Source organism: Silurus aristotelis, assembly GCF_946808225.1.
Source record: "Silurus aristotelis genome assembly, chromosome: 13".
In the NCBI taxonomy this organism is placed as follows: domain Eukaryota; kingdom Metazoa; phylum Chordata; class Actinopteri; order Siluriformes; family Siluridae; genus Silurus; species Silurus aristotelis.
In genome coordinates, this window is record NC_139586.1 from 19,901,045 (window position 1) to 19,919,166 (window position 18,122).

Sequence of the window (18,122 nt, forward strand, 5' to 3'; positions counted from 1 at the left end):
CAGAGAGTTCTTTGCCTTGAGGTGCCATGTTGAACATCCAGTGCTCAGTATGAGAGAATTGTTCTCAAAGCACAACATTTTATCTGCTCTAATACAAGATACACAAATTGTTTGGTTTTGTAATCAGACAAAAACATAAACATGATGAATAGGACATGTGGCTTTGCATGATTAAGTGACGTACAGCTGTTATGACTTATGGTGGATTATGGTTTCACTATGGTTGCTGAAATGTGAGGGGTGTACTCACTTTTGTGAGATACTGTACATGCATAGCCAAAATCTTCAAAAGATCTTAGGAAAGAAGTAATGACTGTCAGAAGTAAAAACCGAGTTTATCTGAGTAGACTGCACATAAGGCAGTGGTGTGTCTTTCTGTTTTGACAGAGGTCACCTTCCCTAAACCAGGTTTAATTAAAGAATAATACTGACATGGTGGTGTTGATATTGATTTTGATTAATTAGAAGAAAATTAAGCATTTTTATCGATTGTCACCTTTTACATTCACTCTTTGGAAAAAGAACAACCATTTTGGCAACAGAAAGCTACTAAGATTGCATTTTATTTATTCTAATGTTTGATATGAGCATTGACTGAAGATCCAGACCTGTATCTGCTTGATGTTTATGCAATGTGCCTCAACCATTGATAATCTGATCGAGTAATAAAATGAATGAGCAGGTGTGAATTTTATTACAGTGTTTGGGGAGTGTATAATGTGACCGTCTGCCCCATTACATTTTGTCTTTTAGTTTATATATATATATATATATATATATATATATATATATATATATATATATATATATATATATATATATATATATATATATATATATATACAGTGGGTACGGAAAGTATTCAGACCCCCTTAAATTTTTCACTCTTTGGTATATTGCAGCCATTTGCTAAAATCATTTTAGTTCATTTATTTTCCTCATGAATGTACACATAGCACGCTATATTGACAGAAAAACACAGAATTGTTGACCTTTTTGCAGATTTATTAAAAAAGAAAAACTGAAATATCACATGGTCCTAAGTATTCAGACCCTTTGCTGTGACACTCATATATTTAACTCAGGTGCTCTCCATTTCTTCTGATCATCCTTGAGATGGTTCTACACCTTCATTTGAGTCCAGAAATTTTGTATTATACTGATTGGACTTGATTAGGAAAGCCACACACCTGTTTATATAAGACCCTCCAGATCACAATGCATGTCAGAGCAAATGAGAATCATTAAGGTCAAAGGAACTGCCTGAAGAGCTCAGAGACAGAATTGTGGCAAGGCACAGATCTGGCCAAGGTTCCAAAAAATTTTTTGCTGCACTTAAGGTTCCTAAGAGCACAGTGGCCTCCATAATTCTCAAATGGAAGACGTTTGGGACGACCAGAACCATTCCTAGAGCTGGCCGTCCAGCCAAACTGAGCTATCGGGGGAGAAGAGCCTTGGTGAGAGAGGTAAAGAAGAACCCAATGATCACTGTGGCTGAGCTCCAGAGATGCAGTCGGGAGATGGGAGAAAGTTGTAGAAAGTCAACCATCACTGCAGCCCTTCACCAGTGGGGCTTTATAGCAGAGTGGCCCGACGGAAGCCTCTCCTCAGTGCAAGACACATGAAAACCCGCATGGAGTTCTCCAAGATGGTGAGAAATAAGATTCTCTGGTCTGATGAGACCAAGATAGAACTTTTTGGCCTTAATTCTAAGCTGTATGTGTGGAGAAAACCAGGCACTGCTCATCACCTGTCCAGTACAGTCTCAACAATGAAGCATGGTGGTGGCAGCATCATGCTGTGGGGGTGTTTTTCAGCTGCAGGGACAGGACGACTGGTTACAATCAAGGGAAAGATGAATGCGGCCAAGCACAGGTATATCCTGGACGAAAACCTTCTCCAGAGTGCTTTGGACCTCAGACTGGGCTGAAGGTTTACCTTCCAACAAGACAATGACCCTAAGCACACAGCTAAAATAACGATGGAGTGGCTTCACAACAACTCTGTGACTGTTCTTGAATGGCCCAGCCAGAGCAATGACTTAAACCCAATTGAGCATCTCTGGAGAGACCTAAAAATAGCTGTCCACCAACGTTTACCGTCCAACCTGACAGAACTGGAGAGGATCTGCAAGGAGGAATGGCAGAGGTTTCCTGAATCCAGGTGTGAAAAACTTGTTGCATCCTTCCCAAAAAGACTCCTGGCTGTATTAGATCAAAAGGGGGCTTCTACTAAATACTGAGCAAAGGGTCTGAATACTTAGGACCATGTGATATTTTAGTTTTTCTTTTTTAATAAATCTGCAACAGTGTCAACAATTCTGTGTTTTTCTGTCAATATGGGGTGCTGTGTGTACATTCATGAGGAAAAGAAATGAACCTAAATGATTTTAGCAAATGGCTGCAAAATAAAAAAGAGTGAAAAATTTAAGGGGGTCTGAATACTTTCCGTACCCACTGTATATATAGGTCAGTTTGTATTAGTCTATTTAACCAGATAAAGTATTTCATCATACATTTCTGTTAAGCAAATTGGGTCCCTATTTTAATTACATTTTTTCCCCCTTGCTATTAATATATAAATTCACTGTATTATTATTGCATTTTCTTGTAAAATTTGTTATAATTTATGTATTGCCATGTTGCATTATTTGAGAACAGTAACTGTAGTGTTTCTATTCAACTGTGTCAGTGGCTGAAAATATTCGAGCATTCACTTTGCTGAATAAGACTCGAACCAAAAAATCTGGCAGTTAGCTTGTATTCTTGCATGTAATATGAAGCGCGTTTGCTGTTTTTGATTTGACCCTGTTGGAGACGTTTGCTTAATTGTTTGCTTTAGTACGTTGGTACGTTGGTCTCCTTGTGGTTTAGGTTCTTTCTTAGTGCATCTGCCATGTTGCTATGCTTGTGTTCAATTATTGAAAATAACACTGACTGTTGGAGGAACATTTGATGAACGAATCCTTTTTTTTTTTATTTGTTGTGCTTAATTTTTTGTTTAGTCTCATGTCGTTTGCCGGTACCTTCAGGCTGGAAAATTCAATTCAATAAAATTTTGTTTGTATTGTGCTTTTGACTATAGTTGTCACAAAGCAGCTTTACAGAAATAGGTTTGCCTTTTAACATTTAAGATCCCTAAAAATATATATTCACTGACTAGCCACTTTATAATGAATCCCTCGTCAGAGGTCAGAGAAGATTGGCCAGACTGCCAGGAAAAATACGGTAACTCGTATTTGGTATAAAAATTGGTATAAATAGGACCCAATAGGGAAAAAGTGGTAGTCATTTGGTTAAAAAGCTAGAGTTCTGATAGTAAGGTCATGAGTTCAAATCCCAGCACTACCAACCTCCCACTCCTGGGTCCTTGAGCAAGGCTCTTAAGCCTCATCAGCTCAGTTGTATAAATGACATAATTGTAAGTTGCTCTGGATAAGGGTGTTTGCCAAATGCCATAAATGTAATAAAAAAAACTTCTACGTCTACCTCTAAAAGATTTCTCTTTTTTCAGCATTTTTATCTCATTTCATGCTTACAGCTCTCTGAGCTTTAACATTTATGATGGTTTATGGGTGTCTTTAAAAACAAATGAGCTGTGGTATGCAACGCTTTGCAGTTAATAGCTAATTGGCTTTTACCATTGTGCATGTAAATATCAAGAAAACAGCATCTGGCAGATATATTTCAGGTCAGATTGAGTCAATCTGTATTTGTATCTGATTATAATGCATTACTTGTTAGTAATGAATAATATATCCATATTCATGTGCATCCTTAGTCGCTGTACATGGGGAATAGTTTTATTCATTTATGTTATGTTTAAAGACAAGTGAAATTGTGTAAAGTAAGGAATTACTTTGATGCCTCCACCAGCTGCCAGCACCATGTTTCTTACATTACTGATTTGGGATGGAGGCATTGAATCCTTTGAATATAGTATAATAATTGTAATAATTTGCTATATATAATAACTAGTATTTTTTTAAATAGTTTTTAAAATTAGAGTAATCTAAGATTTTTAAACTGAATTTTAAGCCATTTGTACTTATGTCAAGCTATTTCTTTTTTTTTTTTGCCAGATCATTTTGCATTTATTCGGTTGCTTTAATTTCTAAAATAAAAAGAAGCAAAATTGTGAATAGAATGAGAAAAATTGTGTGCTCGAATGGAGTAGTAAAATCCAGAAAAATCTTAAATATTAGTAAAATGGGTCTATATGGAATAGCTTTTACCTGCATTTTGTCATAGTAAAGTGTAGAAAAATTTAATTCACCTTTATTTTTCTATGCTTCTTTCAGCACAGCATTAAATCTGTTGCTGAGGTTTTGCTGCCACCAGTATTGATTGACGATTAGGCTTTTATTTATGGTGGTGGTAGAATAGCTGGTGAGAGGCAGTTGGGCACGAACGGGAGCTCATCTCAGGTCATGCTTTGAATCTCATTAGACCGGAGCAGCCACCTATCGATTTCCCATTGACTGCTTTCAGCCCTGTGAAAAATCTAATATCTCCATGCTATAAGCAAAAGGCTGCTAATCGGATGAAGTTCAAGATTCGTTCATCATCATTCTACCATGAAATGTGTCCTGCCTGATATTAGTGCATGTAATACCAGTTTAGCATACACTGATTTTTTAGAATTTGATTTAATACTTTATACCCAGAATTATTGAGTAAATCTTTTAAAATGATTCCAAACACACGAGTATTTACATTTATCTAAACAAGTAGTAAAATGAAAGGTATTTGTTTTTTATTTATTTATTTTCACAGCTCTGAGGTTACAGAGTTTTGTTCCTACACTGTAGCATTTTTAGATAGTTCAAATGTTTTAATGCACACTAAAGACTAGAAAACATCTTACGGTGAACACAGGACCCAGATATGAAATTAGAATATTACAAATATTCTATTCTTACAAATAGATCACTTCTATGTTTCCAACAATATGACCTTTTGCTGCCATGTTGCTCGCTCATTTTACTTTTTGGCTGGCTTCCAGCATTTCTGATGGAGTTGAATGACAAGCCTGTGTTTTAAAAGGCTTAAGTACTATTACTTCATAGAGGAGTTTGTGTATTCAGAAAGCCCACTCACTGAGATCTGGGAGATGTGAACGAAGCCTGCATCTGAATTGCGTGTTGTATAAGGATCTAACATTTGATTTGACTCTGCTATTTCTCAACCCAGTCATGAAAGTGTTTATTCTAGTTTGTGATTGAAAGCCATTGAAATGATTATGTTCACAGAAAACAATAGTTTGGCGTCAAATAAGTACAAACTGACCAAATAAGTTAAGCAAAATTGAGACTTAATGAGAAGCGCAACACAACTAGGCAGAGATGCAACTAACGATTTGTTTCTAGATTTTATTTGTACTAGTTTGCTGTAGTAGGCCTAGCATAAGATGTGAAAGTTGTTTACTTTATTCTTTTTTTACCAAACTAAATGTTCCTTCTTTTAGATTTACAATAGCACCATGGGTTTGTTCAGCATCTAGAAAGAAACAAATCAGTGAGCATTGGATTATTTTTGTCAAATAGCAACATATACCTTTTTTTTCAAAATGTCACTCAAATGTCACAATTTTAAATGTATGAATTTGGGATTGAAGACGTTCCTGTGAATGGCTGATATAAATTGTGGGGCTCTGGATGAGGCATATTCAGAAGTAGGACATAATATAACCCATTTTCTAAATATTACACACTTTATGAAATGTGCATTACAATGATTGTTTTGTCAAATATATGTAGAGTATGTATAAAGTAGTTTATAGGGAACAGGAAAAAGTATAGACAAAAAAGGTCTTGTAGAGTTACTGCACAATTCTTTCTGTCCCATCGCAGGTACATCCGGCCAGAGCAGAAGCTAAATGTTACCATGAGCAGCACAGGTTGCAGCAGGCAACCAGACCAACATGTAGCCTACCTGGAGCATGTAGTGGTACGGGTGCTGATTGTTCACCCACGCAGAGGAGATCTGGAGATCAGTCTTGTCTCACCATCAGGAACACGCTCCCATCTTCTTGCCAGAAGGTGAGCACATAAGTCTTACATACACATTTAAGCTGCCCAATGTTTAAATTAAAGTTTAAATGTGCATGTTGGTTTATGCAGATATCTTCAGACATTTAGAGATGCTCATAAAGCCTAACAAAAAAATAAACAAAATCATAAATTTTTATAGGTGAGGATGACCAGTTCATAAATTCTAGAAGTTTCCTTGTGGTTGAGGTGTATGTGAAAAGGAAACAGGGCAACTTCAGGCTTCAAGTCTACACAAATACTGTACATTGTCCATATTTGACCATTTGAAGGATTTCCCATTCCACTATGCATATACTTTCTTGGATGCATTCAAACATTTAAAATCTGGAGGTTATACCCAGAGTTTTTCCTAACAAATAAAGAGCTATTAAATACTGTGCTTGGTATGTACTAAATCATTACAGACCAGCTTGAATCCTTGTTGATTCTAGTTATAGTATAAGCTACCTAGTTTTGTTCTGTTATTCTAGCTTTGACTTAGCACCCCACCCCCCTATCTCCCTCCCGCTCTCCTCAGTGTCAAATGGTGAAATGTTTTTCTCTTACCTCCATTATATTCTGAGTGCCTATACAAGCTTAAAGAGTATGATGTAGTTCCTGTCAGATGTAACTCATTTCCATGCTTTTCAACTTCCCTTCACTTCTTGCGGTTCTCTCTGGCATTGTCTCTTGGCTTGGTGTTCAATTTACTGTCACTGGATACAGCCGAAACAAAACACACACTGCTTCTTTTTTATGTGTCACTCGCTCAACAGACTATTTTCATTGTGTTGTTAGAACTTTTGTCTTCTTTTTTTTGTATATCAGGAAAAAGATGCTGGCTTCTACACTGCAATACAAGTGCATGAAGGAATGAAAAGCACTGCGGTGACTTTGTCCCTCCACTGATGATAATGACACAAGTCAGCTTTGAACGGCTACCTTAGCATCTTGCTGTTCTCATAGCTCCTTGCTGAGCTTTTTTGTTGTGACAATTCCACTCATTATTTACTGCACAGGACCACAGAGACCTGTCAGATTGCCTCCTTTGTGTGGTTAGCTCCCCCAAAGAGCTCATTTTAGCAATAACTAATGTGGCAAGGAATGACAAGCTAATGGTGCACCCTGTGTTTTCGTGCGCATTTATTAGGAAACGCTTATTTGGACACTCTCTCCCCACATATGATGTGAGGTTCCTATACACAGCCCAGAGCATTTTAAAGTTCTTTGCTGTTCAAAATGATTTATAGTCAAAATTAGCAAAAACATTCTCATAAACCAATTATTTTTTTTACCAATTGCATTATGACTACTTGTTTAAATAATAGTATCTCTCAGACTATATACAGTTTGGTCCAAAAGTCTGAGATCGCTAGTGAAAATGTTTCTATCTTGCATTCTTCTCTAATTTAATACAACCTTTTTCATTTTAAATCATATAATCGACATCTTGAATTAACAGTGGACTATTTATTTCTAATATTTACATGAATAGTGGATTCTTTGGTTTTGCCCTGACCCCCTTTTTTTGTGTTAATTAAAATGTGCACTTAAGTTAATGTGGACTCCATTCTTGCGATCAATTTTCGATCAAATCCATCCGAGTGCCGAACACGTGATTTAATAGAAAACATTAGAAATTACGAGGACCTGGACTTCTGTAGCAAGCAGTTGCCCAGTGTCACAAATTTGCACACATTTAAATAGGAGCCTAGAAAAAAGTGTGGAATCTTGAATATTAAATATTCAAGATATTGACCTTTTTACTTTTTTGTTTTAAATATTTCTGAATTCTTAAAATCTGTGTTTATTTTTCATAAAAAAACTATTTAACTATTTATTTGTATGATACAGCTGCAAATAAGTATTTGAACACCTGAGAAAGTCAATGTTAATATTTGGTACAGTAGCCTTTGTTTGCAATTACAGAGGTCAAACGTTTCCTGTAGTTTTTCACCAGGTTTGCACACACTGCAGGAGGGACTGAAAAACACCCCCAAAGCACGATGCTACCACCCCCATGCTTCACAGTAGGGATGGTGTTCTTGGGATGGTACTCATCATTCTTTTTCCTCCAAACATGTTTAGTGGAATTATGACCCAAAAGTTCTCTTTTGGTCTCATCTGACCACATGACTTTCTCCTATGACTCCAGTCATTGGCAAACTTAAGATGTGCCTGGACATGTGCTGGTTTAAGCAGGGAAACCTTCCGTGCCATGCATGATTTCAAACCATGACGTCAGTGTATTACCAACAGTAACCTTGGAAACGGTGGTCCCAGCTCTTTTCAGGTCATTGACCAGCTCCTCCTGTGTAGTTCTGGGCTGATTTCTCATCATTGAGACCCCACGAGGTGAGATCTTGCATGGAGCCCCAGTCCGAGGGAGATTGACAGTCATGTTTAGCTTCTTCCATTTTCTAATGATTGCTCCAACAGTGGACCTTTTTTCACCAAGCTGCTTGGCAATTTTCCCCCGTAGCCCTTTCCAGCCTTGTGGAGGTGTACAATTTTGTCTCTAGTGTCTTTGGACAGCTCTTTGGTCTTGGCCATGTTAGTAGTTGGATTCTTACTGATTGTATGGGGTGGACAGGTGTCTTTATGCAGCTAACAACCTCAAACAGGTGCATCTAATTTAGAATAATAAATGTAGTGGAGGTGGACATTTTAAAGGCAGACTAACAGGTCTTTGAGGGTCAGAATTCTAGCTGATAGACAGGTGTTCAAATACTTATTTGCAGCTGTATCATACAAATAAATAGTTTAAAAATCATATATTGTGATTTCTGGATTTTATATTTTTTTATTATATCTCTCACAGTAGACATGCACCTACGATGACAATTTCAGACCCCTCCATGATTTCTAAGTGGGAGAACTTGCAAAATAGCAGGGTGTTCAAATACTTATTTTCCTCACTGTATATACATAAGAAATTAATATACTGTTACATAGCAAAACATTGGACTTATATATTCTCAACAACGTTGAACTGTAATGATTGCACATTGAGGATGGGTTCCCTTTTAAGTCTGGTTCCTCTCAAGGTTTTTTCCTCATGCCATCTCAGGCAGTTTTCCTTGAAACAGTTGCCACTGGCTCGCTCATTAGGGACGATCTTACAGTTATAAGGTAAAAACGTTTACATTCTTTTATTACCACTTTATCTGTCAAGCTGCTTTGAGACAATGTTTATATACAAATAAAAATCAATTTAATTCATTGAATATGCACAGTTAGGATGATGAGAATGAAAGGTATGGGGAGTTTTAAAAGGGCACAGTTTAAATGATTTCTGTGAGTGTCTAAATTTTTAAATCAACTGTTACGTAAATGGCACTTCCCAAACAAACAGCTGATGAGTTGCAGGAAAGCTTTGCTGAAAGCATCTTACAAAATGCACTATATTTGCTAAAGCTTGCAGACACCTGGTCATAAGTATGGTGTGTGCGTTTTGAGCATCGCATTTCACATTTTGTCTCAGTTTTCATTTATAATTTCCTTCACTTATGAGACATTAGGACACAAGGATTTGCTGATGAAGCCAAATCAATGTGATTGGAGGCAAAAGACTACTGCATACAAAATAAGCATCTGATACCCCACTGCGTTGTGGAGGTGGATATGTGATGCTTCGGACCTGTTTGGATGCTGATGGTTCGAGGACTTGCATGAGGACTGAAAGCATCATTATATCATCAAGCTTATTTAAGTTCAAATCCTGCATGGTCGTTGGGAGACCTTTATAGAAGATGATGAGTTGAACATGCTTCCTAAACAACACAGAAATTGTTGAAGACAAAATGTATGCATATATCTGCTGAAAGCATGCAGTGTAGACCGAAAAAAGGAATCCATATAAACATAATTAAAATATGAACAAGCTTTAAATGTTCTGCATGGAGGAGTGGACCAAGATGACCTGAGAATGCGGTGAAAAAATGGTTTGTAGAAAAAACGCAGTACTTGCTTATTTCAATAAATTATGTGAAAAATATACAAACTCTTTTTGTAATAATTACTTGTCGAGAAAGAATATCTATTAATAATAATATTTTGTGTGTGCATGTGTGTTAGAGAGAGCTTAAAATACACAGAAAAAAATAAGAGAGACTTGTAAACAGCTCATTTGTAACAGCCTGGAGAGTCAGTTTTAGAAACTTCACTTCATTTTTCAAACTACTAATTAGCCCCAGTGTAAAACCAGACTTGGCTTTCTTTGATCTAAGTTCACTACAACCCCAGAAACACTAAAAATCTTTGGATTTTAAAGTTCATGATCCTTTTGAATCTGCAGAATATTTGGTTGGAGCACAAAAACCTGAAGTTTGTTTAAGATTCATCATTGCAGCAGGTGAATGCTAGTAATTTTCACTAAGAAGCAAACCACATTAGTGTTAGTTTTGCAAAGCAGTATAATGGTCTGATTACAAAATGGAGTTATTTTTAGCTTTTCCCAGCTCACTAAATGGAGCTTGCTGGAAACAAATTACTTTTGTTCTAAGTGCTTTCTCCTTTTTTTCAGGGACAGATTCTGTGAATGCCTCAATCAGAAATGCTGATGTGCGAACAATGCAGGAAAGCTAGGCAAAGCAGTTTAGAGTGAGCTCATTTTGATGTTTGAAGGCAGTTTCTAAATTCTGGGATTTTTTGGTGAAGTGTGAACTTTGTAAAAAGTGCTAGTTAAAAGTAAAAAAAAAACAACAGGTTTAAAGCTTCTCATAGACAATCCTTTAATTTTACTAGCCTTTGAATTCAAGCTAGTTTTAGTTTCAGTTTCAGGAATAAATTATGATGGATCACCTTTGATGGTGTTTTATTTAGTGACTCTCAATGAAAACTGAATGAGCATGAGCTCATAGGGTAAATAAAGGACAACTAAAAACAGCAGTAATCAATAAATAATTCAGTGGTGTGATTTTAATACCCAGTGTGATGTAAACTTCCAGGGATGTAAACTTTCTAAATGATACCTGCTAGAAACTCAGCTGTGGCCTTATCATTTACCTTTTTTCTTCTTCTTTTGGCTTCTCCCATTAGGGGTTGCCACAGTGGATCATCTTTATCCATACCCCCATGTCCTCTACATCTGCCTCTTTCAACTCAACTACCTGCATGTCTTCCCTCACCACATCCATAAACCTCCTCCTTGGTCTTCCTCTTTTCCTCCTTCCTGGTGGCTCCATCCTCAGCATTCTTCTACCGATATACACCATGTCCCTCCTCTGCACATGTCCAAGCCATCTCAATCTCGCCTTCCTCACCTTGTCTCCAAAATGTCCTACATGCGCTGTCCCTGTAATAAACCCATTTCTAATCCTGTTTATCACTCCTAACGAAAACCTTAACATCTTTAGCTCTGCTACCTCCAGCTCCACCTCCTGTATTTTACTTAATGCCACTGTCTCTAAACCATATTCCATCGCAGGTCTCACCACAGTCCTATAAACTTTCCCTTTTACTCTTGCACTTTTTTCCACCCACTCCACCCTGCCTGCACTCTTTTCTTCACTTCTCTAACACACTCTCCATTACTTTGCACTGCTGACCCCAGGTACCTAAACTCCTCCACCTTCTCCACCTCTTCTCCCTGCAACTGCACCACTCCGCTGCCCTTCCTCGCATTCACACACATGTACTCTGTCTTACTCCTACTGACTTTCATTCTTCTTCTCTCCAGCGCGTACCTCCACCTCTACATGCTCTTCGCAATCTGCTCACTACTTTTACCACAAATCACAATATCATCCGCAAACATCATAGTCCATGGAGACTCCTGTCTAACCTTGTCTGTCAACCTGTCTATCATCACTGCAAACAGGAAAGGGCTCAGAGCCGATCCTTGATGCAGTCCAACCTCCACCTTAAACCAGTCTGCACACTTTACTGCTGTCACACTGCCCTCATACATGTCCTGCACCACCCTCACATACTTCTCTGATGCACCTGACTTTCTCATAGAGTACCAGGCCTTGTTATTTACCTAGATGTGAGAAATATTATTTTAGAACAGATACCACACTGGAACAGAACATTTTTCTTTTTTTGGAAACCTGTTTTTGCCATAAGCGATTAGATAAACAATTGTTTAACCAACTACACTTTTAAATTGTGTCCTTAGGGTCCCCAGAAAAAAGTTTTGCCTATGATGTCAAGCAATATGCCACGCAGACATGACTATCAGCTACTAATTTTTATCCAGTCCTAATATCATTTTTAAATGGTATACACTGGTTGACAGTCTACAGGTTTAAAAATTCTTGTAAACAGCAGCTTATTGTATTGTATTGTATTGTATTGTATTGTATTGTATTGTATTGTATTAATACGTACCATTAGGGCAATATGAGAATGTAAAATTGATAGTGATAAATTCGTAGTACATGTCTTCATAATACATTTTTCTAAAATGTAAATCTTTCTTTTTCCATTGGCAACTGATTTGATTGAGAAATAATTTTGACATTTTAAATAATAATAATAAAATAACAATAAAAAACATATTTAAAATGCATAATATGTACATTTTTAAACTGTAAATACAGATCTTCCTTCATATGCAGACATTAAATCGAAAATGTCTACTGTTGAAAATCTATAGGCATCCTGCTGGTCACACTGTATAGAATAATTTTTGTTAAAGTAAACTTACTTTATATTAAAAACACATTTAATGCTTCTACTGTCTTGTTAGAGTGAGCATATAGTGTATACCGTGCACCCATGAGATGTTACTACTCATAACCCAGCTTATGTGGGCAGTAACCATCTGCTGCTAACAATTTTTCAGCCTGTCATGGAAGGATGATCAAATTTTAAACAGGAACATATTATATCAACCACGCGAGCCTACATGCAGTCTGCCTTTGTGCGTGCTCTTTTCTGAGTCATTCTGTTGATGATTCTTTTGTTGCCATGTGCAGTAACATGTGCAGGAATTTTTGAGGAAATTATCATGATAATCAAAGAATTAGTCCAGTTGTCTGCTTATACAGTTATTCTGGCCCTTCATGCACAGTGACATCATAGTCAGTTTCAAGTCTTCTTTATGGAGCAAAAACCTCATCTGTTCTTTCACTGTAAAATCTTTTAGTAGGTCCTTGTATGTAGATTTATGATTAAAAGTCAAGAGAGAATCTTCATGCAAGGAACAAATCCACAATGCATTTTTTTTCTTCATTAAACATGTTTCCTTCTATTTTCGATTGCCTCCCCTCTTTGGCTGTGTCGCAGGTTGTTTGATAACTCTAACGAGGGCTTCAGGAACTGGGAGTTCATGACTGTGCACTGCTGGGGAGAGCGAGCGGAAGGCACCTGGACCCTGGAGATATCTGACTCACCCTCACAGCTCCGCAGCAATCTTGAAGTTCTAGGTAAAGACTATAAAGATTAAGATTGTGTGGGTTTTTTTCTTTTTCATGACTTCTCCAAATCTCTCCATTTATCCAGCGCTATGGTTGGAAGATTTTGTGCAAGTGTGTCTAAGTGTTTTTCCTGTCACACACATTTTGTGTCTTTGCTGCTGCATTGCTTTTCAAACCTCTAGAAGAAGAAATCAAGATAAGAATCGCTGAAGGGTCTGCACACCTTTTAAACGTTAAAACGTTTCAATATTAACTGACACCATGGAACCCCCTGATATTATTTCTTACATCGTCTTGATTTTCTTGTCTGAAAGATGCATTGATGCTGCCCCCTTGATTTCTTCTTCAAGAAAATGGTGAATGTTAATTTTGGAGTTCTTTATGGTGAAGTAAAAGCTATGAATGTATGTTACCTAGCTAACATTAAACAACTATGCGGTTAGCGTCAGTTAACTGTATTTCAACGTTTGGCTGAACAGTACGTTTTTTTACATTTTACAAAAAGGGGTCTAATAATTAGGTCACTGATGATTAGAAGATAATCAAATGCAAAAAACCTGGAGTGTATGTGTTTTTATAGTTACCACCTACAAAAGTGCTTTGTGAAATCCCCTAGCCCTCACTAGACTAGCCCTCACCTAACTACACCTTACTAGTCTTCAGGATTGGCAGTCTGTCAGTTCATTTGCAAGGATGGGATTTAGGAATATGAACTATATTTATTCCTAGTATCCTCAGATACATGCTTCTATCTGTCCATTCAGTTGGATGTCACTATTATCGTATCATGTCTGACGATCAATTGTTTATCATGTGCTGAAGGCGTTTGATGTGTTTTTTTTTTTCCTGATCAGGGCAAACATGTCACAGGTAGGAGCTTTTTTAGTGACATTACCTAAAGCACATAAGGTGGTTTGATAAATTAGGTGATTTTAGCACTGACAGAAAAAAAAGAAACAACAGAAATAACAGACTATCGTGACAGCTCAAAAATGTTTATGGATCCAGGGTATAATTTGGACAGTAAACTTTATCACAGTTGTCTTTTTTTTCTTTCTCTTTCTTCTGAACCCTATTTTTCCCTGGTCTCTCTCTCTCTCTCTCTCTCTCTCTCTCTCTCTCTCTCTCTATCTATCTATCTATCTATCTCTCTCTCAATCTCTCTCTTTCTCTCTCTCCCCCTCTCCCCCCTCCCTCCCTCTCTCTCTCTCTCTCTCTCTCTCTCTTTCTCTTTTTCTCAGGTAAGCTAAAGGAGTGGACTTTGATTCTCTATGGCACTTCTGAGCATCCCTACCAGTCTCAGGGTTCTCAGCACTCTCGTGCTCGAATGCTGGAGATTCCTAGTGTTAAGAATCCAGAGCCTTCACCAAGCACTGCAGTCCAGCATGAAGATGAGGAAGACGAGGAGTACACTGGTACAAATAATGTTCCTTATGATCAGTAATTCTCACGCTTTCTCCCCAGTGATAGTAGAAACTTTTAGAAATCTAATCTGCTCTCTGAAGTATTTACTTTTAAAATCTGATTGATCTCTTTTAACCAGTTAATAATAAATCAAAACTGGTTAGATGTAAAAGCATTTTTTCCCCTGATCATAAAGTTAACATATACATTTGGGAAAGAGATGCTCCTTATGTTTACATGTAATCTGATGTTAGATTTTGATCAATAATACAGCTAGTGCATTAACAAAGCCACAGTCTTAATGCTATCGCAAGAAATACTTCAGCAGAGAAAAATTCAAATTGGGCTGATATCTATTAATGTTTTTTTGCTTATGGACAAAATTGATGCTCTGTTCTGTGCTAATGTGTTCAGGGCCATGCCATCATGAGTGTGGTGATCAGGGTTGTGATGGTCCAGATGCTGACCACTGCCTAAACTGCATCCACTTCAGCCTGGGCAGCCTGAAGTCTGGGAGGTGAAAAAACAGCATTTAATGTCTTTATTTGAGCGATGTTCAATTGTCACAAGACACATGATTAGCTAGAGAAACTTGCCTTTAAAGTCTTATGTTTTTACAGCTTTTCATTACATTTTAAAATATAAAAATTGTTGGCACATATTCAACAAAATATTCAATTTACAGCTCTAATAATTAATTAAAAAATAATTAATAATTTTTTGACTAAATAAAGCTCAAAAGTTAATTCACACTTTTTTCATTGCTCACAAAGAGCATTTTAGATGTACATCTCTTCATCTAATTTATTTTGACTTATGCAACATGTTAAAATGTAAAACCACTTAATGGAGTTTTTTATTTTATTATATTTTATTAAATATTCACACAGTAACTAATTATACAATGAAGCTTAAGGGACTTGCTCAGGGGCTCCAAAGGTGGCAGCCTGGCAACTCCCGACATTTTGATTGGTAACCCAAAGCCTTAACCATTGAGCTACCCCCTTATTATCATATCACCTGCAGACCCCATTTGACAACTATTTAATCATCCAAATATTTTGCAGCAGCAAAGTCTAAAAAAAATGATAGAGATACAGTTTACATCAAGCATTCAAATAGGGAGATCAGCCGTTTTTAAAATAACCAGCCAATTTTCCAACAAAAACTATTCTACGGGAATTACTAAGATCCTCTAAGTCACAGAAATTAAATTTAGTTTTTTTATGTTTGATATGATAAAGTGAATCAAGTGATAAAGTTAATTGTATATTATATGATTATTTTCCCACACATTGTGTTAACGAATTACATGTCTACAATTTAAAGAAGGTGTGTCAGCCACTGCCCATTGGGTTATTTTGAAGACACTGAAGTGCGGAGGTGCAGACGTTGTCACCGAGGCTGTGAGAAGTGCGTGGGTCGCGGCTCAAACGATTGCTGCTCCTGCCGGAGAGGACTGTACTTCTACACAGAGGAGAGTTCATGCATAGAGAACTGCCCCGTTGGATACTTCAGTGATGAGGGTGAGGGGTGGGAAATGGGAAATATGTGACGTTTTTTGTGCATGTTTTCATTCTTACTTTGCTTCTCCTCAGTGAATACAGAAAAGAGTACATATCTAATGTGAGCTACATCAGCCAGTGTTGCTGCCAGAGGTTTAGACCTCTGTGTCCTTATATGTAGTAAATTGCAATGCCTTTGCTGCTGTGTCTATATTTTATTGTTTCCCTAATTCTGCACAAACAGAAGTCTGGCATTGCCTTTGTAACATCTATGTTTGTTCTGAACAGACAAATGATAAAAGCAACAGGATTCTTGGGAGGCACAGCATTTCTCTCTGTATGACAGTATGATAAGGTGCACGTTTTCCTTTTCCAGGATTCCTCCTTTACAAACATAGTTCCAAGAAGAGCTTGTAACACTGGCGCACAGATTTAGGCCCCAAGACTGATATTTATTATCTGATTCTTAATCCATCAAACGCTGCCGCAGCGAATGCACACCATCTGTGTCAAATTGAGCTTAACTGAACTGGCTGTGGATACTGAGTGAATAAGCATTTTGCAAACTTACACAGATACCAACCACTCAGACACAAACATGCACACAAACACACAAATGCACACACACATACACGGTCATAGACATCTGGGGGCTTTTGGCTCGTTCTGTGGCATTTTGATTACATGCTTGTGATGGAGGTGGCCTTCATGCCACTACAAATCAGCATGTTGACTGGACATCTCATGGCACTCATGTGCTCTGACGCAAAGAGGCAGAGAAAAGCCTGACTTGCATTATCAGTGTTTGGACATGTTTTCCTCAGCTGCTATCCACTCACTCTTTCTCTCTCACACACACACACACACAAACACACACACACACACACACACACACACACACACACACACACACACACACACACACACACACACACACACAGGATGCTGCTAGGGTGAGCTTTTCAGAGAATGCTTGGTTGGGTTTAATTTGCACTTCTGGTAAACTTTATTGCATCCAGATTCCCATGTGTTTAATCTACAGCGTGAAATGCAAGATGATGTGAATAGCTGGCTGAATTTCTTCCCCCATTTTCCCCTATCTCTGTTTCACTTTTTCTTTCTCTTTCTTTTTATGTCATTCTTCCTGTCCCCGTTCCGACACTCCAGTTCAGAGACATTGTCTGAAGTGTCACGAGAACTGTGTGAAGTGCCTGCAGGATTCTGACAGATGTACAGCATGCAAAAAAGGCTTTAGGTAAGACAAATCAAGGACAAACAAACATTGTTTTTGTAAACATAACTTAACGTATTATTTTTTGGTGATGTCACAAGCTTCAATGCTTTTAAATGACAACTTTCTACCAGAAAGTGATTCAGTGAACTAGTGATTCAGAACTAGTGTGATCTGAGCACAGTCTTTGTATATAATATAATTCTGAAATAGATTATAGGTAATGAAAAATAAATAGTTTTCTTTCTGCTTGTGGGACATTTTATATTCTTATACTCAGCTGAGGGTAGTGACTGAAAGAATAAGGCCACAAGTAGAAGTGGCAGTTTCTGAGGCAGGGTTTCTAGGCCCACTTTATGTTATAAGGTAATGAGCTTGGCAAATCAAGAGAGCCACAGCATACAGTCTTTGTTTCACTAAATCGTGTTGCATTTTGTTTTGGGCACCTGAAAAAGTTGTCCCCCAATGGTAGAGCTATAGCAGGCAAAGAGACCCCAGGCAAACCCAGGACTTAATAGAGAGATTGGATTTCACAGCTGCCTTGTGAACATCTGGGGATCTGTAGCTGGGGATAAAGTCTGGATGAA

At 37.5% G+C, this 18,122-nt stretch overlaps 1 protein-coding gene across 2 annotated transcripts in view; it reads left to right on the forward strand.

The window, feature by feature from the left end:
- Nucleotides 1-18,122, forward strand: part of pcsk6 (proprotein convertase subtilisin/kexin type 6) — a 69,381-nt gene that overhangs the window by 33,981 nt on the left and 17,278 nt on the right. The window contains exons 12-17 of one of the 2 annotated variants that reach the window (XM_083559096.1): nucleotides 5,852-6,040; nucleotides 13,265-13,404; nucleotides 14,637-14,810; nucleotides 15,214-15,316; nucleotides 16,132-16,325; nucleotides 17,472-17,559. In XM_083559096.1, the coding sequence (XP_083415222.1) occupies nucleotides 5,852-6,040; nucleotides 13,265-13,404; nucleotides 14,637-14,810; nucleotides 15,214-15,316; nucleotides 16,132-16,325; nucleotides 17,472-17,559 (888 nt within the window). Of the gene's footprint in view, nucleotides 1-5,851; nucleotides 6,041-13,264; nucleotides 13,405-14,636; nucleotides 14,811-15,213; nucleotides 15,317-16,128; nucleotides 16,326-17,471; nucleotides 17,560-18,122 lie in introns of both variants that reach the window. The other variant, XM_083559095.1, reaches the window with a different exon arrangement.